The sequence below is a fragment of the Nicotiana tomentosiformis genome, chromosome 2, assembly GCF_000390325.3.
Source record: "Nicotiana tomentosiformis chromosome 2, ASM39032v3, whole genome shotgun sequence".
Taxonomy (NCBI): domain Eukaryota; kingdom Viridiplantae; phylum Streptophyta; class Magnoliopsida; order Solanales; family Solanaceae; genus Nicotiana; species Nicotiana tomentosiformis.
In genome coordinates, this window is record NC_090813.1 from 30,568,544 (window position 1) to 30,584,421 (window position 15,878).

Sequence of the window (15,878 nt, forward strand, 5' to 3'; positions counted from 1 at the left end):
GTGCTGCCCGTAATATGTCTAGGCTCATGGCTTTGACATGTCATGGCGCTTCTCGTCTTAGGATCATAATCCATGCGCGCCCTGGGGTTGGCTAAGGACATGTCTTGTCCTTCGCCTAAGACTGAGCATCGCTCTCGCGTGCACAACCCAATCCTCAAGCTTGACACTCGCCTCATGTATCCGCACCCAGCTTATGCCTTGCCCGAGTAAGGCAACCTTTAGTCCTTGGCCATTGTTATGTGCGTCTTTTGTGCCATGCCCAAACATATCCCTTGCAACACACTTTCATACCATCTAGTGCAGTGTCGCCCCACAGCTGAACGTTTAGGCCAACGGACCCTTGCTCGCATGGCTGAACCCAAGCCATGCTTACAAGTTGACATATGATGCCCTAAGATAGGTGCATCAAGTATCCAATCGACACAGAGGTCTTTGTCCAATATTTCGGCAGCCCGCGGGGTAGACCGTCCCACACGTCGAGCCTCCAACACCCGTTTGGTGCCCAACGCTAGCCCGAAGGCGTCGCGCCATCCATAGAGTTCCCTAACTCGTATGGATACCTAGGACACTCCTTTGAGTCATACAGGCAGGCCCTTGAGGTTCCCTCTCAAGGTCGCTCATTAGATACGGCTTGGTGGAAGCACGTGTGGGGGAGGCAGGTTGAGCTTTCAACACCTATACTCCCCTTATATATGCTTAAAATTAAAAAGCCCAAGTTTCTTGAGTAGACATGTCTACGTCAGAGAATTAGAAGTGACTTTTCTCACCCGTTCCGAATGAAGTCACAACCCCAAAATGCGGGTTGTGACATCCTCACACACTCATTCTGCCATCGTCCCTGATGACACATCATGGCCTACGACATCCCGGAGTCTACCCCCTCAAGTATGTACTTCGCGGCTCCCTTGGTCCTGTAGGTTGGACTTCCTCGAAGTCGTGCTCAAAAGGAGTCGTACCTCATGCACTTCTCCCCCAAGTATCTTCCAAGCGTGCCTCTACACTTCACCTCCTTTCGGTGTTCACTTAGAAAGTACCTCCGCACTTGTACCCTCTGGTGTCTTACTTTGTGATTGACCCACACTAGTCAATCACACCATGACCCTCACGGCCTTCATGTCCGTCTGAAGCTTTTCTTTCATTGGTAAGAACATCAACGTGCTTTCTGGCGCAGCTCCAGTAGCTATATCGCTCCCGTAGCCTTTTCGCGCCCTCTGGCATAACTCTCGTAGCCTTTCTCTCCCGTAGCTTTTCCTTGCCCTTAGTACCTTTGAAGATGTGTTTACTTCCGGACTCACAACTTCGCCCTAATGCCTCTTGCATAGGCGGATCCTCCCACACTCAATATGGAGGATACTTCTTAGCGCACACGTCCCACATGGCATTTGGCCAGCTCTTGGGACATCTCTTGGTGAGTACTACATTCTCAAAGTCATAGCATCGCCGCATTCCCGAACAAAGCTCTTTGTTTTTCAACTGTCACTTCCTCAACAAGTACCCAATGCTCCTGGTAGTACGCCAATACTCGCCCTATAGTCAGGTACTCACTCGGTCCTTCTAGCACGGCTTCCCGGTCCGATTGTGCATCGCACTTGGACTCTCAACGGTCCCCGATCATTCGGCGTACCCCTTTCCCGAATGATGACATCTTCCAACTTGGAAATTTACCCAATTCTGAAGCTTTGCTATTTCCTCGAATTCATCTCCTCACCTTGGCAATGCCCTCAGGCAGTCCAAAAGTCTATCCCGTAGGAAAGACACTCAACTGATGCGTTGCACGCATCATTGGAAAGATCTCTGTCGCGATCATGCCCAATGTTTATAGTCCATAGCTCTCACTCTTTGCAATATGGTTGCTCGACCTGGCAAACATGGCCTTCTCGACCATCCGACTCATCGGCATATCACCACATTCAGTAGCAACCTAGACTTCTTCGACCAGCAGTATCGGGTTCTCGATCTCTGGTGGCATATGAACATCAATCTCTGCTTTGACATGATCTCCGCACTGACATCCAAAATGCACTCGCCATCTCCATTCTTTGCCTTGACAATGTATCATGGCATAGTATGGCCTTAATCAGCTCTGATACCACGTGTCACGGGCTCACTTTCTTACGCTCGTCAGCGGCACCGAATTGCCCGTGCGGCGCCTGCAGTTCCCCTTGCTGCAGGCCAGCCTTTCTCTTTTCCCAGGTTTTCAAGCACGATCATGTGACTATGGTGAAGCCTGCCTGGAAGGCATGCTCTAATTGTGCCTCCCATAAGATGTCTAGGCTCTTGGCCTCGACATGTCGTGGTGCTTCTCGTCTTAGGATCATAATCCATGTGCGCCCTGGGGTTGGCTAAGGACATGTCTTGTCCTTCGCCTAAGACTGAGCATCGCTCTCGCGTGCACATCCATATCCTCAAACTTGACACTCGCCTCGTGAATCCACACTCAGCTTGTGCCTTGCCCGAGTAAGGCAACCTTTAGTCCTTGGCCATTTTCATGTACGTCTTTCGTGTCATGCCCATACATATCCCTCGCAACACACTTCCATCCCGTCTAGTGCAGTGTCATCCCACAACTGCACGTTTAGGCCAACAGACCCTTGCTCGCATGGCTGAACCCAAGCCATGCATACAAGTCGACACATGATGCCCCTAAGATAGGTGCATCAAGTATCCAATCATCACAGAGGTCTTTTTCCAATATTTCGGCAGACCGCGAGCAGACCGTCCCACACGTGGAGCCTCCAATGCCCGTTTGGTGCCCAACACTAGCCCGAAGGCGTCGCGCCGTCCATAGAGTTCCCTAACTCATATGGATACCTAGGACACTCTTTTGAGTCATCCAGGAAGGCCCTTGAGGTTCCCCCTCAAGGTCGCTCATTAGATACGGCTTGGTAGCTGCATGATTGGAGGAGGCAGGTTGAGCTTTCAACACCTATACCCCCCTTATATATGCTTAAAATTAAAAAGCCCAAGTTTTCTGAGTAGACATGTCTATGTCAGAGAATCAGAAGAGCATTTTCTCACCGGTTCCGAATGAAGTCACAACCCCAAAATATGGGTTGTGACATATGGGCTTGTATTCCTTTACATAAGTAGAATTTGTCACTTTTGGCACTAGGGTAAGAGTAGTGCAATTGGCCTCTCTTAGCATTTTTCCAGATTCAAAGAATTGTAAGACAACTACACTTGCTTCCTCCCCTATTACATTCCAGTATTCTATAAAAAATTATGCATTGAATCCATCCATCCCTGGAGCCTTATCGTTTGGTAGCTCTCTCAATGCCTGAAGAATATCCACCTTTGTGACAGGTTGAATCAACATCATTTGTTGATCCCTCTGCATGTAAGGGCCATCCTTGGCAATGTGAGTGTTTAAACAGGGTAGTTCCCATCAGCTTTTGAAAAAACGCTATGAATTCCTACTGCACCTGCTTGGGATCTGTTAGTTTTCCTCCATGCTCATTGCATATAGTTGCAATGATGTTCCTGGAATGCCTAGCTTTGAGTTGAGCATAGAAGAACTTAGAGTTTGAATCCCCATGTGTGATCCAAATAGCTCTGGACTTCAATCTAAGGACTTTCTCCTGAATTGTGGCCCATTTCTCCAATTTCAGCACTAACTCTTTCTCTTCCATAATCAATTGAGCATTGTAAAGGCCTGCTTCCAGATCCTCCTAAGTATCTTTAAGCTTTGCTTGCAGGTCCTCAATATTTTGATCCAACTTATTCATCTCTTGGTTCATCTGCTTCACGGCAAGTTCTATTTGCTTTAACTTCTTACAAACTCCATACATAGCATATCCAGGTACATTGGATTCCCATATAGACTTCACCACTTCTTTGAATGAATATTACTGCAGTAGAACATTAAGGAGTCTGAATGACTTTGGGAGTTTTTGTCTGGCAGTATTAGTAGTAAGTAGTATAGGAGAGTGGTCTGAACAACCAGGATTTAAATAGTGAGCTTCTATACTACTATACATGCTAATCCATTGGGCATTGCCAAATGCCCAGTCTATCAAGCTATAGATCCTGTCTCCAGGATCCCTCTTGTTACACCAAGAGTACAGGCATCCCTTTCTTCTGATCTGACCAAGCCCAACCTCATCCACACAGTCTTGAAAATCTTATGTTTCAATCTGTTGAACTGGTGCTCCATTAATTCTGTCATTAACAGATAATGTGGTGTTAAAATCTCCAAGAATAATCCAAGGGTCTACCATCATACTGTTGATTAATCTCACTTGTCTCCAGATATCTTTCCTTCTATATATGGTATTGTATCCATATACGAAAGTTGCATAGCATGCAAATTGAGAGTCCTTATCTTTTATCTTGCAGTGAACAATCTGAGGCTTTGAGAATTGGATATCAACTTCCACCAGTTGTGGTTTCTAGCAGACCCATATTCTTTCATTTGGGCAACCTACATAATCACAGTAAACCTACCACTCTGCCCCTAACTTCCTTTGTATCTTCCCTGCTCTTCTAGCCTTAACTTTTGTCTCGAGGCAGCCCAAAAGAGTGTTACACCCCGTAAGTTTAACAACCTTGATAATATATATATATATATATATATATATATATATATATATATATATATATATATATATATATATATATTAGATATGGTATTTTGAGTGGAACATTTTTGTAAAGGAAAAAAAATGATTTGAAAAAAATGATTTTATATAATTATTAATATTACTACTTTCGAATATGTTTTAAATTATACACATAATATGAGAAAAGTTTATGAAATTTTCTTTATTGTAAAGATATGAATTATTTTTTTCACAATAAAAGAAGGTTATCTTTTTACCATTTTAAGAATTAAGCATACGAAAATTTGTACTCTTTATATGAGATTAGGAAAATTAGAAGTTGAAAAAATATATATATTTTTACATGGATGTTTTAATGAAATAATAGTGTGTGAATTTATTTTACAGGGTACCACATGACCGTAATAGTACGGTGTATAAAGTGTATTAAAAATAAGTAGAATTTTAAGTAATTTGAGACAATTCTTAATTATGCGGGTAATTGGTTAATTACCGGATAACAGAACATTACCTAATTACCTAACAAGTGGATAAAGATTAACATTTCCCACCCCACCCCACCCCCACGTGGCATCAAGGACCTAACCAAACAAATGACTAAGGGTCATTTGGGATAAGGTGGCAACCTAATGTATGGATTTCAAGACACATCAATTCCAACACTTTCAATACAAATCAAAATGTGTAGCCTTGGGCAAAGTTAGTAATGTTCCAACATTGTCAATACAATTAGGATGTGAGCTTTGCACATTAGCTAGTGAGTGCTTACAAATTCCTACAAAATAACACTACAATTAGAAGTGGGGAACGTTGGCCATTACTGATAAGTTTCCAACTTTTCATTTTCAAACACTTAAGTCGGATTCTAAATCTTACATTAAGCAACGTGATTTCTACATGTTTCAACAATTCCAGTGAGAATTATTAGCACATTAGCAAGAATGTTTAAGTATGTTGTTGAGTCTATATTGAGGCGTACGATAAAGATGCTAATGTTTATAATATAGTGAGACATGCATCTTCATGCATTTACCACCGTGCTACAGCCTGTCGGGCAGTTACCACCGTGCTACGACCGGTCGGGCAGTTACCACTGGTTGGGCAGTTATGTATCATTATTTTTTACCGGTTGGGCAGACATGTATATTCATTTACCACCGAGCTACGGCCGGTCGGGCAGTCATACATTTACTACCGAGCTATGGCCGGTTGGGCAGTTACATATTTACCACCGAGCTACGCCCGGTCGGGCAGTTACCACCTATCAGTTGGACAGTCATGCATCATACGATATGGATAATAGTCTCAAAGAGAAGCATTGTATATATGTAAGTATAATAAGTATGCATATACGGTGGCACTTCAGAGATTCAGGTTGATTCTTATATGTCTTTAATTAATATTGACTTACTGTTATATTTCAGTTCTGCCTTACATACTCAGTACATTATTCGTACTAACGTCCTTTTGTTGGGGACGCTGCATTCATGCCTGCAGGTATAGATAATCAGTTTGACGAGCCCTCATAGTAGACGAGATTGGCATTCAGCAAAGGATCAGTAAGACTCCACCTCATTCGGAGTGCAGCCGAGTCTACGAGTCATCATGTCAGAGTTTTGCTAAAGACTTATGGGTAGGTCGGTACCCTGTCCCATTTGATGTCAAATAATCCTAGAGGCTTTGTAGACAGAGGTTCATTTTGTACAGTATGTTAGAGGCCTTGACGACCCATATGTATTCATGTTTTTAAAAAAATGGTTCGGTGATACAATGTTGCCCACTTATAGTTATACATTATGAGTTGTGGTTATGTTGGCCCATGATAGTTACAAAAGGAATGAGTTACAGAGTGGTTCGCTCGAGCCAGTACGGCACCGGGTGCAAGCCATGCCTCCCCAGGTTTGGGGCGTAACAAAGAGCCATTTTATTCGTAAGCAGAAAGGATTTGAATTCCTTCTGCTTGTAGGGCTTATTCAGTCCTCTAATGTTCCATGATAGGCTGCTTGGTTGGACTAGTGCCCCTTACCACTTTGTTAGTGGTAACCTCTGGTTGGATTCACAAAGCACTGAACTGATTCCTTCTGAGCATGAGTTCCAGTTCATCAATCTCCCGGTGCTTATTAGTACTAATTGGAATTGCTTTCTTCCCCCTGTCAATTTGTTTCCTCTGTTGTTGCCCATCCCCTTTAGCTTATTGTTCATTCTTAAGCTGCTCCTTGCTAGTATCATGCTCAGTTACTTGAGCATTAGTCTTATTGTCCCCTGTCTGATTAGGCACATCCTTAGCTTTCCATTCCAACTTCTTTTGTTTCTTTTTGTTATTTTGTTGAGGCTATTTAAGTTCTATTGGTGCCTTCTTGCATTTCCCTGTGTTATGCCCTACTTTCAATCAATCTTGACAGTATATTGGCTTCCATTCATACTCAATAGATTGTGAGTAGGATTTTCCATTAGGTAGGTAAATGGAGAATGAGTCAGGAAAAGGCTGGGATATATCCATCTCGATCAATATCCTAGCATAAACAATCCTTTGCTCTTGAGCAATTAGTTTATCACTACATACAGGATTCCCAAGATAGCTTGCTATTCTATCCAAATTGCCAAGGGCCCAGAACTGAATTGGCAAATTTGGAAACATAACCCACATAGGAACAATTTGAGTAGATTCCTTATTCATTTGGAACTCTGGATCCCACTGTTTAAGAATGAATGGCATATAATTGAAAGTGTATGGCCCTTCTTCGAGAATCACTGCTTTATCTTTCTCATTCTCAAATTTGAAGATGAAATATCCATTATTATGAAGAAATACCTTAGGCGTATTGACGAAATTCCAGACTCCATAGACGAATTTGAGCATTTCCTTGAAGGTAGGGTTACCGCCAATCACATAACCAATTAATGCTAGACTCCACTTCTGATTCTGGTCAGCTATCTCCTGGGAATTTAGCTTGACTACTTTCACTCCATCTTTCATTACGGGCGGAAAGTAATCTAGCTTCAATCCCGTGTGTTGTTCTCTATTTCCTTTAACTACTTCAGCCATTGTACGCTTGACTCCACTAGATGTGGCAGAGAAAGTCAATTTCCTCGCCACATTCGTAGCCCATGCATCAGGCTCCGGCGGAGTTTCTGCAATGTCCGGTTGGGGGCCTGTTTGTAGCACTGTAGGAGCACTTCCCATTCCTGGTAGACAATGGCCTAATTGAATCAGAGCTAAGGTCTGGGGAACGCCTGATTCAGGTGTTATCTGCCTAGATTCCAGCACCGGAGCTTTGGGCGAGACCGGCGCCGGACCCGGTTGCTTCTTCTTCCTCGTCATCTCAGATTGGGCTCACGTTAGTAAACCCTAACGTAACATGCGCCGAGAGAGCGTTCTGAATATTTCATTATTTGTTAAAACTGTCTCGATTGTTATCTTGTATGTTTCGCTTCTTATCTGTCATTTGGATTTCCATTTGAAAAGAGAACAAGTTTTGCATAGCCTTGTATTTAGGCTGTCAAATGGTGTGTTAAGTCAAATGGTGTGTTAACTGACAAATAGCATATACAGAATTAGATGCAGTAGATCACTTCTCTTCTTAGTTCAATCCCTATGTTCAGTTTTATTTTTCTTTCACGAGGACCATAATTTCAGTCCACAACATGCAATAGTAATCTGAAAAATGGCAATAAAACTTCTTGGTTCGTTAATTTAGAATTTTAACTTATCACAATTTACAAGAGAATGCAGGTTAAGACTGCGTATAATAAACCCTTGTGGTCCAGCCCTTCCCCGGACCCTGCACATAGCGGGAGCTTAGTGCACCGAGCTGCCCTTTTTTACCGTTTACAAGAGAATAATTAGCTACCTTATTGTAAGTAGACTAACTCGTTTATAAGAAGCCCCCTGTATTATCTACAGACTACAATCAATTCAACACGTATTTCTTCACATTTCCTCTTTTCATATGGTATTAGAGTCTTTCTTATTTTTACAATTTTACTAATCTTGACTCTGGTTAACTATTTCAGTGCCATCACTCATTATTTGGATGATTGTTTTAGGGTCACGGTCTAGTATGACGGTCTCTTCACACCTAGAGAATACTATGTAGTAATGTAGAATACTACATAATATTATGCAGGTATCAATGTCTTAAGACATGCATCCAATCGCCCACTGGCTCTATCTTAATATACGCAGGGGTTCCGATAGAATTCCTTTATCCGAAATTACACTGCGCCAGTAAGGTAAAAATAATTTTATTTTTGTTTATATATAAACTATTCAATCTCGTTAACATATGGGAGGCTTTAGGGTGTAGCCTATTTGCTTTTTTCTTTTTGAATTCCCTTGTGATGATTGTTGGTTCCACCAAAGTCAACACAACAATATTGACATAACAAAACTAGTAACTTAACCTGATTTAGAAACTAAAAGCTGCACCATTGCATATAAATCAAAGTTTATAATGGTTGTTGGACTTGATAGTCATGCTTTGTACTTCATATATTACATTTGATTGTAGGTTTTCTATTATTTCATTACTATAATTGTTTTTTCTTAACTGCACCTTTCTTTACTAAAACCCATCCTTTAAATGCACATTTGCGCTTTACGCTTAAAGCCCCAATGTACCTTGTGTCTTTTTCAATTCCTTTTTGCGTGTTTTCACCTTTGACAACACTGATTGGGACAACCTCTGATTCCTCAGAAGAGGATTGATTATCTTGTGCTGTCATGTCCTTAGGGATATCTTTAATTTCTCCATTCTCTTCTTCGAATCCTTGCTTGAACCTGTTATAGTTTGTAAGCTCACTACTCTCGAATGGGCGTTCACCCAATACCTGGACCAGATCTTCGTGATGAAGGACCTCCTTTTCAAGTAGCAATTCTGCAATCTGAGCTACATGTTCTCTGTGTTCCTCTATAAGCTGTAGGGTACGATCATATGCCTTGGCGATCCATTCTCTAACTTCATCGTCAATAATTGCTGCAGTCTTGCTACTGTAGGGCTTTGATGTCTCAAATGTATCATCTCTTTGCGGAAAAGAAAGAAGACCAACCTTGTCACTGAAACCGTAGACTGCTACCTGGGCATATGTCATCTTGGTCACTTTCTCCAAATCATTTTGAGCTCCAGATGAGATCTTTCCAATCAAAACCTACTCAAAAATTAAAATCCGTATGAACATTGTAAAAATCTGATTTAATGAAAAAAAAAAGGTAGGAAATTCGGGAAAACAGAAGGTAGAAAAAGCAAGTTGCTATTAAAGATTTAAAGAGACTGCATATTCATTAAGTTATGTAGTGACTAAATCTTGTCCAACAACGAACTATTATATCTGACGTTTTAGGTTGTTGATTCTATAAATATCCAGAGTTGTCATATTAAGGCCTACTACTTCATCGAGCAGCTTTCTTTGAGGTTGAAAAGCAGAGAATTGAATATGCCCAAACTCATTAGGAATACCTTAGGATGTATGCATTTAGGCATGTTACTCTGCAAAAGTTGGTGGCATGACACTGTCTTTTTAAATATGTCTAAGAAACTACTCATTCATATTATGACAGCAAAAAGGGTACCTAAAATGACATGCAACAAACCAGTTTGATGCCTATAAAATATTCTAGCAGAACTGTAACACAAGTAATTCATGTCACAAAGGATTCACCTTCTAGAGGATAACTATTTCGTTAAGTGAAGGGGCAAGCAGATTATCAAAAAATGGTAATTTCCTAAGAGAAGTCACAGGAGTCATTTCTTGAAGTACGGCGTGAGGATTGTCCAAGACCATATAAAGAAACAACAGCCTATTTTCTCAACCTATGTGGGACGTTCTAACAGTCTTTGCATATGCATCCAGCACGATGAGATGTTTCCAAAGGATTAGCTGATAATGCTGTAGGGAAAACATGTGAAAACAAGGAGACAGTTGATAAATATACCTGCTCAGCAGCTCGGCCACCAAGTGTCATGCATGTCATATCAAATAGCTGCTCCCTGGTCATTAAAAGATTTTCATTGGGAACATATTGAGCAAATCCTAGTGCTGCTGTACCACGGGGAATGATTGTCACTTTAAGTAATGGTTCTGCATGTTCCAAGAACCAACCAGCAATAGCATGGCCGGATTCATGATACGCAATTGTCCTCCTTTCCAGTTTGCTTATGACCTGCAGAATGCACAAAGGTAGGTTTGCATAAGTATATCATGTTATCCAAAATTAATATTTTTTGCCATTTACAAGTTCTTTGCTTATGACCTGCAGAATGCACAAAGGCAGCTTTGCATAAGTATATCATGTTATCCAAAAATAATATTTTTTGCCATTTACAAGTTCTTACTAGAACCCACTGGACTGCAATTCATAACAGCATCTTAAGAAAAAGAGTGAGGAGATTGGATACCTTGTTCTTCTTCTCTAGACCCCCAATCACCCTGTCTATTGCTGCCTCGAAATGTTGCATTTTGATTGTGGTACTCTCACTCCTAGCAGCAAACAAAGCAGCTTCATTACAAACATTCGCAATGTCTGCTCCAGCAAATCCTGGTGTTAGAGCAGCAAATCTCTGTGAATAGAACGCTGCCTCCTGGTCAAGTTTCAACTTGTTCAGATAGATTCTGAAAATCTGTTCACGACCTTTTATGTCTGGTTTGTCAATGGTAATCTGGCGATCAAATCGACCAGGCCTTAACAAGGCTTTGTCTAATATATCAAGTCTATTTGTGCCAGCAAGTACAACTACACCAGATGTGGTTGCAAATCCGTCCATTTCTACAAGCAGTTGGTTTAAAGTACCCTCACGTTCATCGTTTCCTCCAGAATAGCGTCCCTTCCCTCTTGCTCCACCTACTGCATCAATCTCGTCGATGAAAATTATACTAGGTGCACATCGTCTTGCCTCCCGAAATATGCTCCTAACTCTAGCAGGACCAACACCAACAAACATCTGCACAAATTCTGACCCAGAAATCGAGAGAAAAGGTACACCAGATTCTCCTGCTGTAGCTTTAGCTAAAAGTGTCTTTCCAGTCCCAGGAGGACCAACTAGAAGAGCACCCTTAGGAATTTTGGCTCCTAACTCTTCGTATTTCTTGGGATTCTTAAGGAAGTGAACGAATTCCATGATTTCTTGCTTAGCCTCGTCACATCCAGCCACATCCTTGAAGAAGACCTGTACCACAAAAGTGCCAGTTGACTTTAGTTTCCAACTAATCATGAAAAAACTAATTCTCAGTGAAAAGACTGCTGTTTTGCTGAAGCTGTACCAACAATGGGAACTAATTCTCACCTTGTCCTTTGCATTTTTGTCCATCTTTGTGAAATGCGCTTTACCAATATTAAATATTCCACGAGCACCTCCCAAATCCATATAATAAATGATAGCTAGAAGCAACAATGTTAGACCACACTTCATCAGTTCTGGGAACCAATCCAACTCATTAACATATACCACAGAGACAAAATTGTGAGAGTCTATTCCCAAGGCTTCTTGCGCTTCCTTAAGCTTCTGCTCAAATGACTCAACACTCCCAATGTTAAAAGAGTATTTGTGGTTGCTAATGTTTCTATTACCATTTGTACCACTTGTAGGACCTTGAACGGTGTCATCACCAGTTTGATTATTACCAGGTGAAGAACTCCTTACATAAACTCTGGCTACATCTTTGTTAGCAACAACAATTCGATCAACAAGACCAGGTTCAAGTAGCTTGTTTTTGAACTCTTGGAAGCTAATCTGAGAATTTACATAAAGCGAAGTGACCATGAAAAAAGAAAATACAACCATCTAATGAAAATAAGACAAACACTGCCCTCCCAGAAAATAAAATCCTGTTAAGTCACCAGTCATCAATGAAAAGATTTAACATATACAGGATTTTCATTGCTACACTGTAAAACCTTGAAAGAAGTTCTTCATCATAATCCACTTTATTATATTTTTACTTCTATAAATATCAACATAAACAATTATTTTAAGAAGAATAGGTTCGGATTGGCAATGTATAAACTGAGATGCAAGGGTCACATGGTTGAATGACATAGCATGAGTACTTAAGTTTTTATTTAATGGCATTTGGTTTTAAATTGTTTTTATTTCGATAACATCGAAATGAAGTTGACTTCATCTCAAAAACCAAGTCCAAGTCCGATTCTTCGAAAGCAAACTAACAATTTCATCCATGAAAGTTTTCCAAGACCTAGTTTTCCAAATCAAACCTTATATTGAAACATCCTCTATCCAAGTGTCATCATTTACTGGTACAAACATACAGTTAATTGTTCTTTCATTTCCATTTCATCCACTAGGCAAATCCACGATTAGATGAAATTGATCATAACATTTTATCAAATAGATTACATACCAATCTATATTGGTCTCATACTCCTTAAGGCACTAAACTCATCCTCCCATACAAGAAAAAGGAGCTGAAACAATGAGAGTTAGAAATGTAAAACAAACTGTTGGCTAGAACTAACCTCCTCCTGTTCGAAATAACTCAGAAGTAATATTGATGACAAAGCAAAGCCAACAAATAACAAAGAGAGTATAAGTTGATATCTCTTCATAGAGTTCTCCTGAGGGCCTCCTTACTCAGCTGCACTTTCCTCTGCCAAGATTACACCAAAGAATAAGTTTTTACCATGAATAAGCCAAAAGGGAATAAAAGATAAAATAAAAAGAAAAGAAAGATCATGTCAGGTATTGCTACTTCACTTATTTCAAACTCCACCAAATCAATCAACTAAGCCTCAATCCCAAACTAACTGGGGTTGGCTATGAATCCTTTGTAATTATTCTACTTTGGAGCTCAATGTTTTAAACTCATAAAAAGTGTCTAATATAACCTCTGAAGGATTCAACAGCATAAACTTTTACATATAAAGGTTTTCACTCTGACAAAGTTGTAATACATGGTTCTCTTAAGTAGTTTACGACCACTTTTACACAATGTTAAGACATAAGAGGTGACACAAGCAAGTGCATATTGTCAAAATCTACTGCTTACTATTTCAATTTGGAACTCCTAGCAGAAAAGCAATAGCAGCATATCCGAATACCCAATATCTCAACCAGCTTAGAGAAAAGAGGCAATTCGAATCCCCGTCCTTCTAATTTCATGTCTACTTTCTACACACTACGCACAAGAAATGCACACTCAAATCCTGCCCCACTTTTTGATTTCCATCATCATCATCAATAGATAAAATATCCTCATCTTCCTCATTTATGGAATAGCATAAATGGTTTAGATCTCTACAGCCCAACTCCATCCCACTCTGTAGACTTAACGACATGGATAAGTATCCTCATCTTCCTAATATTCCAGAATTGTAAAAATGATTTAGATCTCTAAAACTATCTCTAACCGATTTCTTACTAGTTTTGCACAAAGTTCTACAATCAATTTCTTGTACAAACTACATTTACACATTCTTTTTTTGATAAGCAAAGAACATCTCGACATTATCTGTAATGATACAAAGCTTATATAAATATATGTATATTTTGATATGACATCCAAAGTTTTTAAATATCATATTGAGCACTCTTATGTTAGCTCATTTCAAATCAGTGTACTCCATCATATGATCTCTAACGTCAAATGTAACTGATCAATGACAATCACACAGGATAATGAATTAATTTCTAAAATGGTTATACTTAGGGTTTTTTTTCCTTACAAAAGTCACTAAACTAATTTTTGTCACTTTGAAATCACTCAACTTATGGCTGCTCACTCCAAAAATAAATTTGGCCGGAAATCCATTAAATGAAAGGGAGCCTTGGATCAACGGTAAAGTTGTCTTTGTGTGACCTATAGGTCACGTATTCAAGCCGTAAAAGCAGCTACTAATGCTTGCATTAGGGTAGGCTGTCTAAATCACACCCCTTGCGGTGCGGCCCTTCCCCAGATCCTGGGATGCTTTGTGCACCGGGCTCAAGGGTGCGACCCTTCCCCGGATCCTGGGATGCTTTGTGCACCGGGTTGCCCTTTTTTAAAAATCCATTAATTCTTACCAAAAAGCCAAGTAGGCATGCCAAATTAGCTAAAATACCAATGTGGCTTTCCAAGAACCTAGAGCCAAATATTTAGTTATTTACCCAGTCAAAAATTCAAAAATAAAAACTACTCCAACCCATTTTTTAATACAAACTCAGATACATTTTGGCTATAGAAGATGCCAAATCTAAGAGATAATGTTGCCTAATGAGATTGTTGATGATCTTGCCTGCACGGAGCTGCTAGAATCTTTTTGAAAAAATTCAACTTCTGCACAAAATGATGTTTAAGCTTAGAGAGTAAAGTAACAGATTTATTATACATTCAAAATTTCAGCATATGCTTGACTTGCTAGAAGAACTGTAACTATAGGGTAAAGATACTAAGTAGTAGTTCGTTATATTATGTTAAAACCTAATCTCATATTCACCATTATTATCTGAGAATTTGATGCACTTACCTGTAAATATTTGCAGAAATGGCAATATGAACGGATTGATGGAGAATTTGGCGGGGCATAAAGACTATCCAATTTGGAATATTTTGCTCAACTTCCGGTGTTTTATGTGTTTGATTTGATTTGGCTACTTGAAAAGTCACATAGTCAATTTATTTTTTAAGCAATTATTCTAAGTTTAGTGATTTTCAAATAGTAATTTGCCAAGACATTCCATACATTTACGTGCTACTAATCTTTTTTGGTATATTTCAGAAAATAAAATTTTAAATAATTTAAAAATATTTTAACTTGAATTTCTTATTTTACTTTTAGTGACAAGTCTTTATTGTCACATAATTATTATGACATGTTTAACAGTGGCGGAACCACCTCACACGAAAGGCACCCTTCGCGAAAAACATACACGGTGTAGGTAGGTAAAAAAATAAATTATATATATATATACTATGTATTGACTCCCCTTAATTTCCTAGTATGTTTACTTTTATATATTTTAATATCACTTAACCAAAATTCTGGCTCCGCCACTGATGTTTAATACCATAAGTTGCAAAAGTGTTATAACTACAAGGCGAACCCATGATTTGAAGGTCCGGGTACACACTTAAATTTTGTTTTCAACCAAAATTTATTTTGTATACAGAGTGTCACTACTAATATATCAGTATTATCTAAAAACATATACATATATTAATGAAAATTTTGCCGAAAGTTTCGGATATCGGTGACTCATGACCCATCATTTGATAACATAGGTCCGCCTTCTCATATTAGGTAACACCACATGTTTAATACTATTATTATCTTAATATTATATCATGTATAAGATCAAAAGTTTCAAAAAAAAACTTTTCTTTTTTTAA

At 39.5% G+C, this 15,878-nt stretch overlaps 2 protein-coding genes across 2 annotated transcripts; both read right to left on the reverse strand.

Moving 5' to 3' along the window:
- Positions 1-6,948: 6,948 nt before the first annotated feature.
- LOC138904553 (uncharacterized) lies at positions 6,949-7,881 on the reverse strand. Its single transcript, XM_070193057.1, has one exon. The coding sequence runs from the start codon at positions 7,879-7,881 to the stop codon at positions 6,949-6,951; it is 933 nt and encodes a 310-aa protein (XP_070049158.1).
- A 1,083-nt stretch (positions 7,882-8,964) lies between these two features.
- On the reverse strand, positions 8,965-15,156 carry LOC104096163 (ATP-dependent zinc metalloprotease FTSH 8, mitochondrial-like). The gene is made up of 6 exons (XM_009602491.4): positions 15,016-15,156; positions 13,030-13,160; positions 11,840-12,286; positions 10,955-11,722; positions 10,492-10,719; positions 8,965-9,707 (listed from the first exon to the last, which is right to left on the reverse strand). Exons 2-6 carry the CDS (start codon positions 13,117-13,119, stop codon positions 9,090-9,092), a joined length of 2,151 nt encoding a protein of 716 aa, XP_009600786.1. The 5' UTR covers positions 13,120-13,160; positions 15,016-15,156; the 3' UTR covers positions 8,965-9,089.
- Between the last annotated feature and the right edge of the window lie 722 nt (positions 15,157-15,878).

What these genes read in the sequence shown, in the direction of transcription:
- LOC104096163 (XM_009602491.4), bottom strand. Translation starts at nt 13,119, where the DNA reads ATGAAGAGATATCAACTTATACTCTCTTTGTTATTTGTTGGCTTTGCT. An exon ending in GTTATTTCGAACAGGAGGAG is followed by an intron (nt 12,287 to 13,029) that starts GTTAGTTCTAGC and finishes GTAAATTCTCAG; the next exon opens with ATTAGCTTCCAAGAGTTCAA. An exon ending in ACAAAAATGCAAAGGACAAG is followed by an intron (nt 11,723 to 11,839) that starts GTGAGAATTAGT and finishes TTTGTGGTACAG; the next exon opens with GTCTTCTTCAAGGATGTGGC.
- LOC138904553 (XM_070193057.1), bottom strand. Translation starts at nt 7,881, where the DNA reads ATGACGAGGAAGAAGAAGCAACCGGGTCCGGCGCCGGTCTCGCCCAAA.